This window comes from Rhamphochromis sp. 'chilingali' (genome assembly GCF_963969265.1).
Source record: "Rhamphochromis sp. 'chilingali' genome assembly, chromosome: 20".
In the NCBI taxonomy this organism is placed as follows: Eukaryota; Metazoa; Chordata; class Actinopteri; order Cichliformes; family Cichlidae; genus Rhamphochromis; species Rhamphochromis sp. 'chilingali'.
In genome coordinates, this window is record NC_137947.1 from 28,401,566 (window position 1) to 28,418,862 (window position 17,297).

Here is a 17,297-nt window from a genome sequence, read left to right on the forward strand (position 1 = left end):
AATATACACGCACACCAACATATAAAGAAAAATCAGTGACTCTGTGATGAAAATCTTCTGAAATCTTTTTGTGTATCAGGATACAGAAAATATGTACCTGCCGGACAAGAAGTCAGTTCATCACATCCACATGATTATTATTAATAAAACCAGTGAGAGACACCGGATCTCAAATAAACACTGGCAGCTGTCATGAATCAAAACTTACCAAACCAATTATGACTTCCAGGCAGCAGCAGTGACAACATACTACTGTGTGACACAAAGACAAACACACACAGAGCACACCAGCGAGAGGACAAACACCAGTGAACTCTCACACACTTACACACACACGCTTTTCATGTGCAGCCTGACAGAGACACACTTGCAGAGATCCTTTTCCCTAAAATGGCCGATAGGTCTTCAGTGGGAGCACAGAGGCGTTGACCAGTCAGAGGAAATGCCCTATACTCATCTCACTTTCCATCTCCCCAAGTCATTTTCTCCCTCTTTCTCTGAATGTTTTCACCCCTGGCACAGTTATCCTGCCTTAGTCCCCTGCTTTGTTCACCTTTACGCTTGATCTGACAGACAAGAGTCAGAGAAAAGAGTCCGAGGTGCACAGGACATACAAGCAGGTGTCAAGCGAAAACAGCTGCACTGGTTGAAATCAGTTTTCTTCTCCAGGTAGTGTGAAAGATTAATTTGCAGAAAATCTCTGGGAATCTCTTAATTAAATATTAAGTTGAGCATCGTTTCACGCTCTCACCAGGAATCAACCAGGAAACCTAATTTAGAATTTCCCACAGGTAAGATGTTAAAGCTAACTGGCCTGTTGTGACCACACAAACCAAGACAGGCTGAGACGAGTAAAGCATTATTACTAAGCCTGAGGCTTCATGGCTACTGATGAACAATTAACAACCAGAAAAAAGGGAATAAAGCCAGGGAAACTGAAGAAACCTGAAATATTACAATACATAATTAGAGCCAAATTATAAACAACTTCACTGGTCAGATCAATGCTGGGATACACTGACCTAGATAAAACATGCACAATTATCTCCTGTTTGACTAGTTACAGGACAAGATTATCATGCTGTGTGATATGACTAAGTTAAGAAAAAAAAAAGATGTCACAGCTCTATGAATGCTGCCAGTCATGCCGCCAAATATCAGTTTTTGAGATTTTGGCTAAACATCAGGTGGTTAGAGCAAGAGCAAGGTACTGCAATATATCTGCAGGTCTAGAACTTTCCTGATCAGGCAGTCTGATATCTGCTGTAATGACTGATTATCCTTTACTGATGCCCAGCTTCTGTTAAAAGGAGGTTAAAGGTTAAGAGCTTGGATTCTCTCCAGAAAGTGCTGCCTTACTTAAAAAAAAGAAAAAAAGAAAAAAAAGTGTGGTGTCTTTTTTTCTTCTTCTTGTTACCACTTGTTCAAAAGTCCATGTAGATCTTGTTAATATTTATACATTCATAATGACATGCACCTTTCTATAGTAAGCTGCTACTTCGCATGCAAGTTGAGCCTTCTCTGTGTCTGCTCTGCATCCTGTGTGCAGGATCAAAGTGTTTTATGTGGGTTTAATTATGCAAGAAAAATTTTCTTCATATGAAACTTCATAACTTCCATTTAAAAAGATTACAAGTGTTGTGCATAGAGGTATTTACACACATCCTTTTTTAAAAGTTAATGGTTTGTTTACAGGACCACTTAATGTGGAAATTAGTCAGTAGTGGGGTTTAACCTTAGAATGAGCGAGAAGCAGATCAGAAATTGTATTAAATTTCAAATTTGAATATATTTAGAAAGTATTTTAAAGTCCTTTAAAGTTCATTCGGGGTTTTAAAATATGCACAATTCAATGTGACTGCGGCTTCTCGCAGTGAAAGCCAAATCAGCTCATTTCCAAAACAAACGCTCGGTTCAGTTACAGGCTAAACCGGCCACTTGCCTTCCAGCCCCGGTGCATCAGAATTAATGCAATGCTAAGATTAAAGCTGTGTGAAACCACCGCCTGTCGCTGCCTTCCAAACAAGCAGAGAGCGCAAAGCTAGGCCAAGTCACATGCAGCACTGCAGCAACAGGTCCCTCTCTGTGCCACAGCAGCCAACTGTCAGGCAATTTCTGCACTAAATAAACAGCCTCTGTTATTAAATCCGCGAATTAATAAAGTCACATCCAAGCGGAAGGCAATTAAAACCGCAGAGAGGCTGAAGGAGAGGAGTGAATCCAGTATCTCTTACCTCTTTTTCTCCTTTTCGGCTGTCATATTTTCGCAATGCTGTTTCCACGACAGTCTTGAGTAAAGTCCAACTTTAGAGTTAAAACAAAATTATATTAAAAAAAAATAGGGAGACGAGAAAAAGCAGGTTTAAGACCGAAGTGCGCAGGTCACAAGGAGCCCGCTGACAGATGAAGTCATTAAACCTGTGAAGCGTTCAGTTAGTCCAGGCTGGCGGTGATTGAGCTGGGGGATTGGGGCCGTACAGTCTCAGAACACTGCCGAGGATTGTACAACCTCTCACCCGCTGAGAAAAGACTCCACACAGGCTGAACGCTGAGCTGCTGCTGCTGACAGAAGCCGCCCGCAGGTCCGCTTGTCAAAACTTTTCTTCGCTTGCTGATATGCAAACTCCCAGAGCTGCTCTGCCTCTGACCTGAGGCTCAGCTGAAGCTCAGTCCCGAACAGCTGATTGGCTGGAAATGCCACCGGGAGACCACCCCGCCCCTTTATTCAGCCCCGCCCCTCCCACTGTGGCCGCTGAGCTCCTTACCTGTTTTGTGCAGGTTGATCTTGTTCCTACAGGTGAGGACGTTATAAAGCTCCAGTGCGGACAATCTGTAGATAAAGTCGCTTTTTGGCCTAAAAACTAGCCTACAGTAACCAGACTAGAAGTATAATGTAGTCACCTCTCACTTTAATGTAAGCTTATGAAGCTTTACATGAAACCATGATTACGACTGTTCTGAGAATTTATCTTTATGCCATAAACACACAGGATCAGATTGTCTCAAAAGTGAGTTTTAACTCTTTAACAGTGTATCCTAGTTCTGCTCCTTTAAAGGCACAGTTTAACTACTCGTGCGACCTTTCTAGGAGAAACTAAACTTTTACTGGAGGAAATGCTGTGTCAACTTAGACTAAGAAGTTTAAAAAACAGTCTTAAGTTTGCCAGAGTTTGCCCATCATTTATAGTTCATGTATTAAACTTAGGAAATCCTAATCAGGTAACGCTCAACCTCCAAGTTCAGTAAAATTATGTCTTACTTGAAAGTGAATTGACATTTTGAGACCCTTGGTCAGTAAATTCAGATTTTGAGTCAGGTAACTCATTTTTTTTGACCATTTCTGCTTTTCTAGTGGTGAAAAGCCTCCACAGAGTGGGATGATTTTCTTTATTTAACAACTGGATGCATCTGGATACTGGAATCAGGGCGACGGCCGCGGTGATTATTCCACCGTCTCCACGCTCGCTCAAAAAACACGACGACACTCAAAATGCTATTGTTGAAACTTTAAAATGTGGAATTCAAAACCAGTGAGTGATGTCATGGTCATAGTCTGCATGTCATAGGTGTGTCATGACTATGATACATCTACAATCTGTTGTTTGAAACACACTAATGTCACCATTGCACAATACAACCAAAATCTATAGTGTTGTAGTTTGTAGTACTGTAAGTACTGTTACACAACCTGTTACACAACCATTATTGTGTGCTTTAATTATTTAACCATTGTCAGCATTTTTTCTTTACAATGTTTGCAACCTAAGGTTGCTTCACACACGAGCACGTGCGCGCGCGTGCGCACGCACACACACACACACACACACACACATATATATATATACACATTCCATGGTTCCAACTTCCAACCATGGAATTCTTGACATTTTCAGTGTCTTGCGTCAGATTAAAATGCCGCGGCATGCAACGTCAGCCTAACGTCATTGAATGACCTGTGGTCTTAGTTAACTTGAAAAGTATAAAATGTACTAAATGTTTTTACTAGAGTTTTAAGTTGGATTAAGTAGGACAGGAGTCGGTCCCGAGGCCAGTGCACGAGAAGCAGCCTCGCGTGTCGTCTTCTCTTTGCCTTTCTTATCACTGATCTGCTGTCAGTCTTCACAGCAGTGTTTCCATCGGCGACGCTCCAGAACGTTCAAAAAATGTCAAAAACATGGAAAGTATATTCATCCAAACTCATTTCTTCCACTCATTCTTTAATAGAATAATGAAAACAGCCTGCTGCCCTGCTTTTAGCCTCAGTTAAAATGGAAATCTTGTTCTGGGTTTTACGTAAAACTTAGATTTTCTATATTGAATCTCTTATCATGAAAATTTTTACCATTAAAGTCCATACAAGTTCACCATTTGCACTTTTCTGGCGGTTGCCGTTTGGGAGTCATTTACTGGCATTGTCCGCTGAACTAGAAAACAGATTTCTATCTATGCTGCAGGTTGTCAGGTGTAGATGTAACACAACTGTATCAATTTGTGTTTATGTGTAAGCACCTGCAGAACAGACCAAGAGCTGGCTTTAAATATTCACTTTTTCTAATTATGATATGTAAGGTGTACAACTAAAAACCAAAGTAGACAGCAATAAACAGCCTGCGTCACAGCTATTGTTGCTATTCTCAGCGAAACATCAAAGATGAGCTGTCGTTTTAAGAGCAGGTTGCACCGCATTGTTCAGAAACACATGCTTTGTGTGTTTAACATTGTCCTCCTGAGTCAACATCTCAAATATTTCAGATGGAAAAGATACACATACAGTAGCTTCTGCTTTTTGCTCACTGTGATGTAATATGGGGAGCAAATTATAAAACATTTTCATCTGTTTTTTTTGACACATCTGAAATCAGTGCAAAGTGAGCATTAAAAATCATAGGAGCTGAAATGATACACCAAACAAACAGCCGTCTCTCTTTGACATCATGATATTTAATTCATTTCAAAAAAATTAAAATACACCTTCACATCCTTTTAAAATACAGTACATTTGGCACGTAGCGCAAAAGGGCGAAAAGAAAAAATCAACATAAACACACATGAAGGGCATGGAAATAATTCATCAATGAACAAAATGTACAGACAGAGCTTCACAAATACAGGGACTGCGAACAAACCGCATAAACATACAGTAACACTCTGCGGGAAGATGAACGTTTGACACTGTATGCATCATAATACTGTATCCACTGTTTGAAATCAACATCATGCCTCCTTGTTTTACATTTATCTCCAACCGCCTCCATCGCTGATGTGACAACGAGTGAAGATGAGCTTCCTACATGAAGGATGTTTTTGTTGGAAATGGCATTTAACATGGAGGACTAGGCATCCCTTTCTAGTTGTAGTGGGACAAATAGTTTGACTTTTTTTTTTTCAAATGAAAGACTAAAGCAACAGGAGACACGAGAGAAGAAGAAAAGTTGGACAACGTTAATCGATAGATCCGCTGTATTTACAGTAACGCATCTTCAGCTCTTTAAACTGCTGCTACAGCATGGGTTTTACTGCTACATGAACGGTGCTGCTTGTTGTGCTATTCTTGGACTTTAATGAAAGCTCATTTAAATGTTATCTGCATGTGAATAAAATTAGATCACAACTCCCACAAATTACCACATATGTAACTGTTTTAGCACGATTTGAAACCAGTTTCGCAGTAACGGTCTTATGTTGTCATCTTTTGGCTGATATTAGCCAATCACAGCTGTATGTTGTCAGATTTCTTTCTTTTACACAATAAAAAGAAAAAGCATAAAAGATGCTTGATGACATTTATAAATGCTGTCATCACACAGTTTGTTCAGCTTTAACTGACTGGCGCTGGTACCGGTCCAAAAAATGCAGTATCACCCTTGAAATGTTTGAGCACTTCGTAAGCAGAGGCTTTATGGGAATGGATGGGGAATCATTTTGGAAATTGAACATTTATTCTATGCCGTTAACATCCCTGACACCCTGCCTTCTTCCTCTACTCTGTGCTACCTTAAAGGGACCAAAAGTAGCTTCTGAGATACTTCTGAAATGTGCTGCTACATGTCTGGTGGAAGTATTGTGCTCAGTGGACACAAGCAGCTCTGGTGTATTACCGGGACCAGTCTTGCTCCAATCATAATGCTTTTTTACACACAGCACTCAAAATCTTCAGATCTGAGAATGGCGTGTCTGAAAAACACTCATCGTGTATCCCTGTAATTTCAGGGTGATATCTTGAGGTTAGGCAGCTAAAACGTGGAGATGAATCGGATTTTAATTGTAACTGCATTTTCTTTCTGTTTGTTTCAACAAATACAAAAACATGATAATCAGCTGTTATTGATTTTAAGTTGTTATTTTGTGAGTTGTAAATTAAATGCAACCCATCAGTGCCAGTGCAGTAGTTTTGTCCTTGTCTAATTCAAAATCAAAGTCTTTGGCCAGCATCATCCATCCAATTCAGGGTCAAGGCGAGCTGGAGCCTATCCCAGCTGCCATAGGATGAAATTGGCATTTTGGACAGGGCTAACACGTAGACATCCACACCTACGGCCAATTTAGAATCACCAGTTCACCTAACATCTACTATCTGCATGTCTTTGGACGGTTGGAAGAAGTACCTGGAGCGAACCCATGCAGATGCAGGAAGAACATGCAAACTCCACCCAGAAAAGCCATAGCCAGATGGTGGATTTGAACCTGGGACCTTCCTGCTCTGAGGCTGTGTGCCCCATGATCTGTCAAGAAGATCTAACATGTTCCAGATATTTTAACAGATTACCTGCAACTGCTTCTGCCCCCAGATAACCAAGGATTTCTCAGCACAGAACCGGGGTGTTGTCTCCCTTGTGGCTACCGTGTTGGTCTATGTCCTCTCCTACTGGAGCTGTTGTTGCCTCTTCGTGATGGGGTGTCACACATATGGGTGGAGGCTGCCCCTGTCAGACAGGCTTTAAGGTAACAGCCCAGCATCCCTCACACCGTTCGATTAATTTTGTCATTTATTTGTTTTGTAAGAATCATTCTAAGTAAGAATTAAAACTACAAATGACCAAACTAAATGGTCACCATGACGAGTTAAGAAAGGTGTTGATGTCCACAACCTGCATGGGACAGGTTAAGAATACCAACTCCTGTGACCTCCAAGCACTCCAGTGTTGCACATTTCCTTAAAATTGAATTTGAAGTTTGCACATTTACTCACATAGCAGCTCAACATGAAACGTGCACTTGTGTTTGAGCATCAAGGAGAGTTTAGATTTGCTCCAACTAGTGGTGCATGAGCCCATCGCGGTACAGAGACTACTTCCTGTTTAGCTATTTGGGAACTGTGACCATTATTTACACAGTTCTTTCTGAAAAAGTACAAGGAAATTAAAGAGCACATACGCTTTAGGTATTAGTCTATTAAATAGGCTCCCAGTAAACTTACGGTCATGTTTGTGTTTATTAGTGCCCTTATCATCATAATTTCTGTTAAATATGCCCTCAGGGGCACTTATTGATATGTTTACATAAATGATTATTTTTTATAGGATCTGAAGGCAGATTTCAAAGCTTCAATCTACTTTAAAGTGTAGCCATTGTTTTTCTTATAATAGCACGCTACTTTCTGCGCTGGCTGCTCTTGACAATATTAATTTTTGGCAAATATCTTTCATCAGTGTGTGGCAATTACATATGAATGTGAGAGAAATGGTGCTGAAATGCTTATTTGATGGTTTCTGAGAGAACGTGGTGAATACTTGTCACTTCTCTCTGGGAGCTGAACCTACTGTACTTCTCTTCAAATGCAGGAACAACGGAAGAAAAAAGAGCAAAAAAGATAGAAAACCCCCCAAAACTCCTATTTCAGAGTATTGCACATGGAGTTTTCTTTAACATTTCTGGATTCTTTTCAGCTCCCTATAAAGGTATCAACCTGCAACATGGAGCAAAATCGGTCCAATTTCTTCCTTATTTGAAGCTTATTTTACTTCCATGTTTAGGCCGTACAAGAGAGGGGAGGAAGAGGAGGGTCTGATCACGTGAGTTTCACTGAAATCTACAACATGAAATTTAAAGATTTCTAAAAACACAAAAAGAACAAGACAATCCAGTAAAAACTACTCAACAAAAACCAAAAGAAATGTATCAAATTAAAAAAAATAAGTACAACTTGATGGGAAAACGGGCTCTCCTCGTATGTACACACACACACACACAGACACACAGACACACAGACACACACACACACACACACACACACACACACACACACACACACACACACACACACACACACACACACACTGCAGAGCAAATACATTCAGTTGAACACATTCTCCTCTGTGTACGATCCTCGACTTTCCTGTGGAATCACGGGGGTTTGGTTTGTCATGTTAGAGACAGTAGGTCCAGTACATTCACTGGTAACACAGTTACTGTACACACACGCGCGCACACAAGGCATTTCAAGGATAAACTGGTCAAAAAGGTGTTTAAGGAGCTGACCCAGGAAGATTTCGCTCCACAAGGTGCATCGAGAGAGTCAGTAACAAGCACTTCAGCTAAAATGAATCGTGTTTTTAAAGGGCACCTCGGACGTTTCCGATTCAGCTTGTTCCAGCTTGTTATTTGGCTTTACTAGACTAGTGTCTCCGTGTCAAGTATCGTGTTATATGCAAAACAGCTTGTTAACACTGTAAGCAAACCTCATCCCCATAATGGACACTCCCAGTAGTAAGCTACAGTAGTACCATTTGTTTTTGTTTGTATTTTTTAACGAGGAACTGGAATGTCGATGTTGAGAAGCTAAAAGAAAGTTAGTAACGGAGCACAGCAGAACTACTGACATAATGCTAAACTCAAATTTAAAATGCCAAAGTGTCACTCCAGTGATGCCTCTTCTCGAGTTATTATTTAAGGTAATGACGCACTGACGAATACTGAGACTAAACTTTTAACGTCAGAAAAATCTCTGATTTCTCACACCTCCTTTCCACACTTCTTTCCATAACGAATAAAACAGTTTTCAAGATATTTCTTGTTTAAATACAATCATTGGTTCAATGATTTTTTTTTTTCATTTACATACACGTAGGAAGGAAAAACACTGTTTAAACACTGAGACACAGGACGCAGCACATCATGTAAAGAAACGACTCTCTCTCTAGAAGAGGTGTGCAACAACACATGCATGCACACTTGTACACACATGATCTTATTTCTCTCTCACTCTCACACACAGAGAACATGTATCGCCTTTGTATCTACTTCAGTTTGGTTTTGTCTGCCGCGCTGCCTGCTTTTACAACACATCCGAACCAGCCGAAGGAGCATCGGGTCATTTCTTACAGTAACTGACCTGAACTTGCATGCTGCTTGAGGTCCATGGGATATGCACAAATGGACAAACGACAAGAGCACAGAAACCATAATGAGTAATACAAATGGTCTAGTATATTTCCTGGAGTGGTCAGAACCTGGAACAGCTCAGGAGGCCGTGTTTCTTTAAATACGGTGTCTTTGAAAGTTTTTCAGGTGTGGTGTGGTGTTTGTGGTTAATGTTACACATCGGCATGTACGTGTCTAGGCTTTGGTCTCATCGCCAAAATAGGAGAATCCTTTGAACTCGTCTTGGTTGATCTGCTTGATGATGCTCTCTTCAACAGGCGTCAGAACGGGTTCCTCACGGGTGAAGTCCTGGTCAAAGTTATTGACGTCCCTTTTGGTTTTCTGGAAGGAAAGGAAGAAGAGATAAGGTCTTCTTTTGGTGGATTTAGCCTTTGGACATGAAGTAACTGGGTGTGCAGCAGTGTCAGCAGTCTTCAACAAGTAAGATCAGTGTTTGGTCATTCAAAGAAATTGCATTTTTGCAACAAAGGCTTAACTTTAACTTCTTCTCTCTACCTTTGAACAGAATAGTAATAATCTTCACATTTTTGCATCATCCTCTGCAAACAGTCTACAGATGCTTTCCCCCACAGTTGCTTAGTTACTTAGCGTGTGTGTACTCACGATGCGAGGTTTGAACGGTGGTCTGATCTTCCTCTGCTCCAGCAGCGTCCAGTCAATCTCTCTAAAGAACGGGTGGAGTTTAATGGCCTCCTCCAGACCCTGAGCCATCACGCAGCCCAGACGCTTGTTAGGGCTCTTAGTCATAAACTGACAAGTGCCAGAGAGAAAGAGGAGAAACAAAGACGAAAAGAAAAAGAGTGAGAACATTTTAAAGGATATGATTTAAAGAGGGAGATTCACTGCTGAACAAGAATGTCTTTGTGAAGGAAAGAAAAAACTAAGACAGGGTTTTAAGTCTGTTTCACTATTCATTTCTATTTCATTTCCTGATTCTAGTCTTGTAAGAAGCAATTAACAGGTATCATTTTCAGAGATCTCAGACTGAGTCAGAGGAAGATTCGCACAATAAGGCCAAAAACACCAAACATCTAAAAAAGACAAAGTTTTGTTTCAGAACAGAAAGTAAAATTAAAAATCTTTCATTTTTTTCTGACTCTTCAGGGTCTTGCTGCTGCTCCCCAGAACACACTACCAAATATAAATTACCACTGATGGAAATAATCTTCTTCTAATATTGTGTTCCTACCTGAAATTAATTTTTGGCATTACAGTTTGCTCTTTTTCTAATGCAATCTTTTACGTATAAAGGCAAAAAAAGGGCTCAGGATGGGTTCAGATCCAAAGGTTTCTAAAACAGCATGTGAAGAATCACCATATTTTCAAGCAGAAAAGGGGAAATTCTGGGACTATTAGTTGCTTATTCGTATAAACGATACATAAGAGCCATTGCTTTTTATTAAAATGCCTTCAGGATATTTCGCATGTATGTTAATTAAAAACTAGTGGGGCAGTAGCGCACAAGCTGTTCATGTGACTTGAAGTCCTTCAGCTGGATGACATGTCCAATCAGAGCCCATAGCACCGGTCAAGTGACCGGTCAGAGTCCAAGACACTGTCCAACATAAACACACACTTTCCCACAAGGCTTTGCAGTCAAACTGTACCCACAGCCAAGGTAAACGCAAAGCTTGTGATGGAAAAACTGGATGAACAAATACACAAATGGACAAGTGGTGCTGCACACACAACCAGTAACACACAGAGACAAAAGTAATAGAGAGGGAATTATCTTATGTTGCTTTAGTGGAGGAACAGGAAACATGGATCAACAAATGACACTGAGAAAAAAGCAGCATCCTCACTCACATGTGAAAAAGAGACAAAAGCAGGGAAACACGAGGACAATTGTGATACACTCTACTTGAATCCTTTATAAAGTGAAAGTTTTAGTGCTAAAACAAACAAACAAAAAGTAAGAATTATATAAGATATACACAAGATCTAATTATATATCTTATGTAGCATAAGGAAAAACACAAGAAAAATCATGAAAGACTCAGAAGACGGTAGTAAAAAGGGTGATTTGATTATGTTAATTTGTGTTCTTACTAAATATCCAAAAATGTCACCACTGGAATTATCATGATATGTGGAAACCATTTCTTTCTGTCTTTGTGGAATCTAAAATTGGTTCAGAATCTTCAGAATAATCCCCAAAGTCTGGACGCCGCATTATCCACATAGCAGACTGCGTAAGTCAGGAGTGTCCAACTCCAGGCCTCGAGGGCCGGTGTCCTGCAGGTTTTAGATCTCACCCTGGGTCAACATACCTGAATCAAATGATCAGTTCATTACCAGGCTTCTGGAGAACTTCAAGACATGTTGAAGAGGTAATTTAGTCATTTAAATCAGCTGTGTTGGATCAAGGACACATCTAAAACCTGCAGCACACCGACTCTCGAAGCCTGGAGTTGGACACCCTTGGTGTAGGTGAACTGTTTCTATTTAATCTGTACGAAACTACTTAAATAACTCATTTGCTGGATGTCGACAACAGCGCAAACAACACAGTGCCACAACTAACTGACCGCTCTTAGAATGGACACGGCCTCCTTGCTGAGCCAGACCGGATAGAGCACGTCATCGTGGAGGATGGACTCAAACAGGTCGTCTTCGTTATCGGCCTCAAACGGTGGCTGTCCTGCCATCATCTCGTACATCAGCACCCCTAGCGCCCACCAGTCCACTGAAGGACCATAATCCAGCTCCTGGAGGATCTAAAAAAAAAAAACAGAAATACTCCTCTCAAGCCCAAATTGCTTTTATATACAGTTTATGAAGACGAGCATTGGTCCCCCTATTTAGTCTATCTTAATAAACTGTCAGGGATGGCGTGCTTGGTTATAAAAATACCTGTCTAATCACAGCTTAGTGTTTAATACTCAAGTGACAAACTCAAGTGTTAAGAAGATGTTATGTCTGTTGCTCTGTTTATGCATTGTTTGAGTGTTTCTGGGGTTACCTCAGGTGCTATGTAGTCCGGTGTCCCACAGAAGGTGGTGGTGGTGACTCCATTGAGAATTCCTTCCTTGCACATCCCAAAGTCTGCCAGCTTACAGTGACCCTCAGCATCCAACAGTATATTGTCCAGCTTCAAGTCTCTGCAGAGCGGAGAGGTTGTACGGATAAATAATGACAGACATCTGTGTTGTATAGCTACAGCGTGTTTCCATATTCAGAAAGATGAGTCAAATATAGGCATAGTAAAAGCTTTTCAGGAACAGGGGAAGAAAATATTTGTTTGCAATGACTCGGAAAGCAAACATGTTAGTTAAAGCTACAGTTATATCATGCACTTTATTTCACACAAGAGTATATATTTGAGAAATCAAAGATATAGCCACAGTTTTATAGTCACAAGAAAAAATAATACAGGGAACGGCAGGAGGACGGGGGGCAAAGAGAGAAAGTTAAGGGTTGAACAGGAGAAGCACGTAAAGGCAAAAGAGAGAAAATGAGAGTCACAGAGATAAGAGCAGCAGTGTTGAAAGATGACAAGGTTGGTCATGAATGCAGCCGCTCTGGGCTTGATGGTTGATCGCTACAAAAATGTCAACATGTCCTCGATGCAGCCACTGCAGCCATTCAGCCCGAGGTGTTTTCATAAATACAGTCGCCCTGACAAGCCAAAAAGGAGACGGAGCGTGCGTGCTTCAGGTCGAGAGCTTATGCAAGTGTTCTGTTTTTGTAAGCTCCAAAAATAAAAAAGGGAGTTGCACAATCCCGTGCTGTTGAAAAGTTTGTTCTTTTCTGTCCCACCGTGTTTTTGTCTGACGGAGCGTTAAAAAAAAAAACCCTACGAAAAATTCAGATATGCTAAAAATGTCTATCTGGTTCCTGTCCATTATATTTCATAACTACACTTATATAATTTTTTGTCATGTGATGTATTTCGCAGTCATCTAACAGGTCCGAGCAGTTAGGAGATGCATCTGGATCTCGTGCAAAGTTAAGCCGCGAATGCTATGCTAATGGGAAAACTAGCGTGACATGTTAGATGCAGCAAAGCCTGACAGCTGGGTTTGACCACGTTTTTGCATAACAGTTACACTTGGAGTCAGGCTCAGGTCACAAAAAATACTGAACGTTTTCGTGCTTTTTTTCAAGTTGGAGTGATTTTCAATTGAGGAGGGGAATGTAGTGCACGAGAAGATGATGTTTAATGTTGCGCTGTTTTCACATTCATTCGGTGATTAAAGAACATTCAGCTTCGCCTGCCAAGAAATCAATTTTTTTGTGCTTTTTGTTGTTGATGAATGTTTGCTTTCATTTCTCTGAAATCCACTGGAAACCCTAAACTCTCATCAATCCGAGCTGAGCTGCCCAGAACAACCATGGTTTTGTCCCGCTGAAGAGCTGGACGCTGTGCCTTGCCAAAAGGCACACTGGCACAGCAAAGAGCAGCACTTGTTCTGTACTTTCCCAGATGAAAAATTACAACTGCGACCCCCCCGGCTGCCTGTTTGCATATCTCACCCCAAGGCGACTCCCTGCACATTAATTCTGCGCTGCCTGTGGAAAGGTACAAAAATCACATATGAATTTAATGCATTTTTGATTGAATTTAAAGGCACGCTGACGTTAATCTTTGTATTACACATCACCTCGGTGCAGGAAATTCAATATTAAGTGGCTGCAGGTGTTCAGCAGCACTAATGGAATGATATTTATTAATGTGAAAATGCTTTGTGGGCTCAGAAGTGGGTGTAAACAAGAGCTAATAATCTATGTTGCAAACCAGAAAACAGACAAAATTTATATAATCTTTGTGAGTATAGTTATGTCTTTAATTAATATACTGTAGATTAAGAATCCGTTTTCACCATCAAACTTAGATTCTCTGCACAAATCTTCACTGCTATTATCACAAGTGATGAAGTCTTTCTGTTAATAATTGGTAGGATTATGGTGTTATGACAGTCAATGGATGCACGGCAGCCTGGATCGGAATGAAAAAATAAAAAAGGTCTCTGGGCTTTGAACCAACTTCTTTATTAAGATTAACGATCAGTACAGCCTATAAATGTATTAGTTTTTTATTTGCAGGAACAACTTTCAATAGAGATTTCACATTAACATGTCTTTATTACTTTACTAATAAATGCTATGGTTTGCTCGTTTCATTCGTACAGTGTGCTCCTTAATATCAAGTCTGAAAAACATGTTCGTTGTGTTCAAACAACACAATAATCAAAACCATAAAGCATTATTAACTTATGTCATAAAGATTCAGGATCAAAAGTTGCAGTATCAGAGTCTAACATTCAGTTAATGCTTAAGTACGATGGCTTGTATTTCAGTCTTTTATTAAGTCCAATGAAAGCAAATGATAAAATGTATCATCAGTAGATGGTCAGGGTGTACGAGATATACAAATCTAATTGTTTGAGTTTCGCAGCTTCAAAGTCGATTGAATCAAACGGTGCGGAAGGTGGGGAGGGGGTCAGTGCATGCAAGGTAGTAAAAAAAAGAATAAAGCCAAGACAGAAGTGCAAAACACTACAGCTACTCAAACGGACACTTCAGGGTAGCTCGCAGAGATTGTGTTTAATGTCTCCAATCTCCAAAGCTCCGTATTGAAGCAAATATAAACGTGTTTGCAGACATTTAAGTTGCATTGCGACTTAAAGGTATACATCTTTAGAAATAAGGTTGCTCCATATCACACTGCCCAATGACAGAAATACAAAGCAGGACCAACATGTAAGCCGCCAATGATGATTCAATAAAAAGGGAAGATAAAAAGGGACCTACATGAAGGTTCAATATTAACGTTTTTGTATTCAGGTACCTCCGTCTGTTTGATAATATGCATTCAGTGCACTGGATCCAAAAATCAACATCTATGATATTATCCCTTTGCAAACTCTGAGGTCAATAAACAAAATTCTTACTTTAGGCAGCAGGTGAGCTTTTACTCAAATGTTCAAATACAAACTATTATTTATTATATTTATTTATTTATTCATTTCTAATGAATAAAGCATTACGAAAAACTGAAATTTTACTTCATAGAATCTCCTGGGATGGAATTTTGTAGAAGATTGTATCTTATTGTATCCAAATCAGTATCAAGTCATTTTCTTTCTGCAGGGAATTCACAGCTGTAGTTTCTTTTAGAGGAGCTGCAATAATGCTCAAAAAGTTGTGCCAATAAACAGGAGCTGCTCTGCTCACACTGTCAGGGGCTCTATTTGGAGTTCACACACACACACACACACACACACACACACACACACACACACACACACACACACACACACACACACACACACACACACACACACACACACACACACACACACACACACACGGCAATCAGGCCCAATTGAGAGCATTTCCTGTGTTTCATGGTAATCTTGAGTGATTTTTCCATTACGTCCCCAGCGGCAGGGCCTATGCTCTATGACAGCTAACCCTTCTCTCCCAACTCTCTTACCCCCATCCTTCCATCCCTCCATCTCCTCATCTGTGTGACTATATGTTCCAAACACACATCTGGTCAAACATACAAACACACACAGACTGTTGCCACTGTATATTTTCTCTTTGTGGAATCACTGCATGAGAGGCACATCAGGCTGGGAGGATATTAAAGTCCATAAACTTGAGGATTAATTTGAAAAACTATAATATTGATGTCAGTGAGTGTGAATATTAGGTTTTGCAACTATACTTTAAATAAGCAACCATGCCATATGTGACAGAGTAGCACTCAAATACTTAAGTTAGATATTAAGGATGGAGTTTTATTACTTTTAAGCAGAATTTAAAACTTGCAAATTCTTCATAAGAAAAAAAAACCCTTATCTAATTACCTATTATAAAAGAAAACAACTTACCTAATTTCAGTTACTACTACTGCTTATTTTTTTGGATTCCTCTCAGATTGTCATATCTTTACTACTTGTTTTTGTGCATGTGCAATAATCGCTACTAGTAAAAGATCTGGGTCTTGAGGTTTGACCCAGACACCCAACAGCAGAGTTCAAAACAAGATTTTGTGATGACCAAGTGTTGCATCAGGACAGGAATGTGATCAATTGGGAGACAACAATATAATCGTCACTCAAATTGAAGACAAGCTGTTTTGACACAGATAAAAAGGCACATGTGCAGGAGAGCATGTGCAAATGTAAGAGGGTGCACCGAACAAGTGGAATGAGTGGTCCGAGTAGGAATTTGACTGTGGTGTGGAAAGAGTCTAGAACTATAGAAAAAGATGATCCAGAAAGAGCAATGTTATTACATCTTGTGGATGGTGTTCCTTTTTAGCATCAGGGCAAGCAATTTCGATCAAATGCTACACTGTAAACGACTGAGTAGCATTAGTTGTTTTGACGTATTCATATTCACGTTCCTAAGTTAATAGCATATTAATTATTAATTAACTTAATAAACTTCATTTATTGCATTTAATAATTAATAGATTTATTATCCCATTGTCTTTTATTTGGATGTAATGTTTCCCAGATTTCCTCTAACTTCCCTACTGTGATACTGTCCAAAAGAGGCACATTTGTTTGTCAATTTCATTTAAGCAAGGGGTCTAGAACTCCAGGCCTCGAGGGCCAGTGTCCTGCAGATTTTAGATCTCACCCTGGGTCAACACACCTGAATCAAATTATTAGTTCGTTACCAGGCCTCTGGAAAACTTCAAGACACGTTGAGGAGCTAATTTAGCCATTTAAATCAGCTGTGTTGGATCAAGGACACATCTAAAACCTGCAGGACACCGGCCCTTGAGGTTTGGAGTTCGAGACCGCTGATTTAAGCTATCCAGATAGAAGATAGCAATAGCTATCTGCTATTCTACAGGACAGATTTAACAAGTGTTGGATACATTCCTGAGAAATTTTGGTCCATACTGGCATGATAGCATCACACAGAGGTTGCTGCAGATTTGTCGGCTG

General features: G+C 40.1%; 2 protein-coding genes across 4 annotated transcripts in view; both read right to left on the minus strand.

Annotated features, from left to right (window-relative positions):
- Positions 1-2,664, minus strand: part of epas1b (endothelial PAS domain protein 1b) — a 47,033-nt gene extending 44,369 nt beyond the window's left edge. The window contains exons 1-2 of one of the 3 annotated variants that reach the window (XM_080869175.1): positions 2,419-2,663; positions 2,235-2,304 (exon numbers count right to left, since the gene is read on the minus strand). In XM_080869175.1, the coding sequence (XP_080725301.1) occupies positions 2,235-2,260 (26 nt within the window). In that variant the 5' untranslated portion in view covers positions 2,261-2,304; positions 2,419-2,663. Of the gene's footprint in view, positions 1-2,234 lie in introns of all 3 variants that reach the window. The other 2 variants (XM_080869176.1, XM_080869174.1) reach the window with 2 other exon arrangements.
- Positions 2,665-4,960: 2,296 nt separating this feature from the next.
- LOC308388908 (protein kinase C epsilon type-like) overlaps positions 4,961-17,297 on the minus strand; it is a 99,369-nt gene continuing 87,032 nt past the window's right edge. Inside the window, exons 12-15 of the mRNA XM_080869886.1 lie at positions 12,347-12,485; positions 11,913-12,101; positions 9,985-10,131; positions 4,961-9,702 (exon numbers count right to left, since the gene is read on the minus strand). Of these exons, the coding sequence (XP_080726012.1) occupies positions 9,556-9,702; positions 9,985-10,131; positions 11,913-12,101; positions 12,347-12,485 (622 nt within the window). The 3' untranslated portion in view covers positions 4,961-9,555. The remainder of the gene's footprint in view (positions 9,703-9,984; positions 10,132-11,912; positions 12,102-12,346; positions 12,486-17,297) is intronic.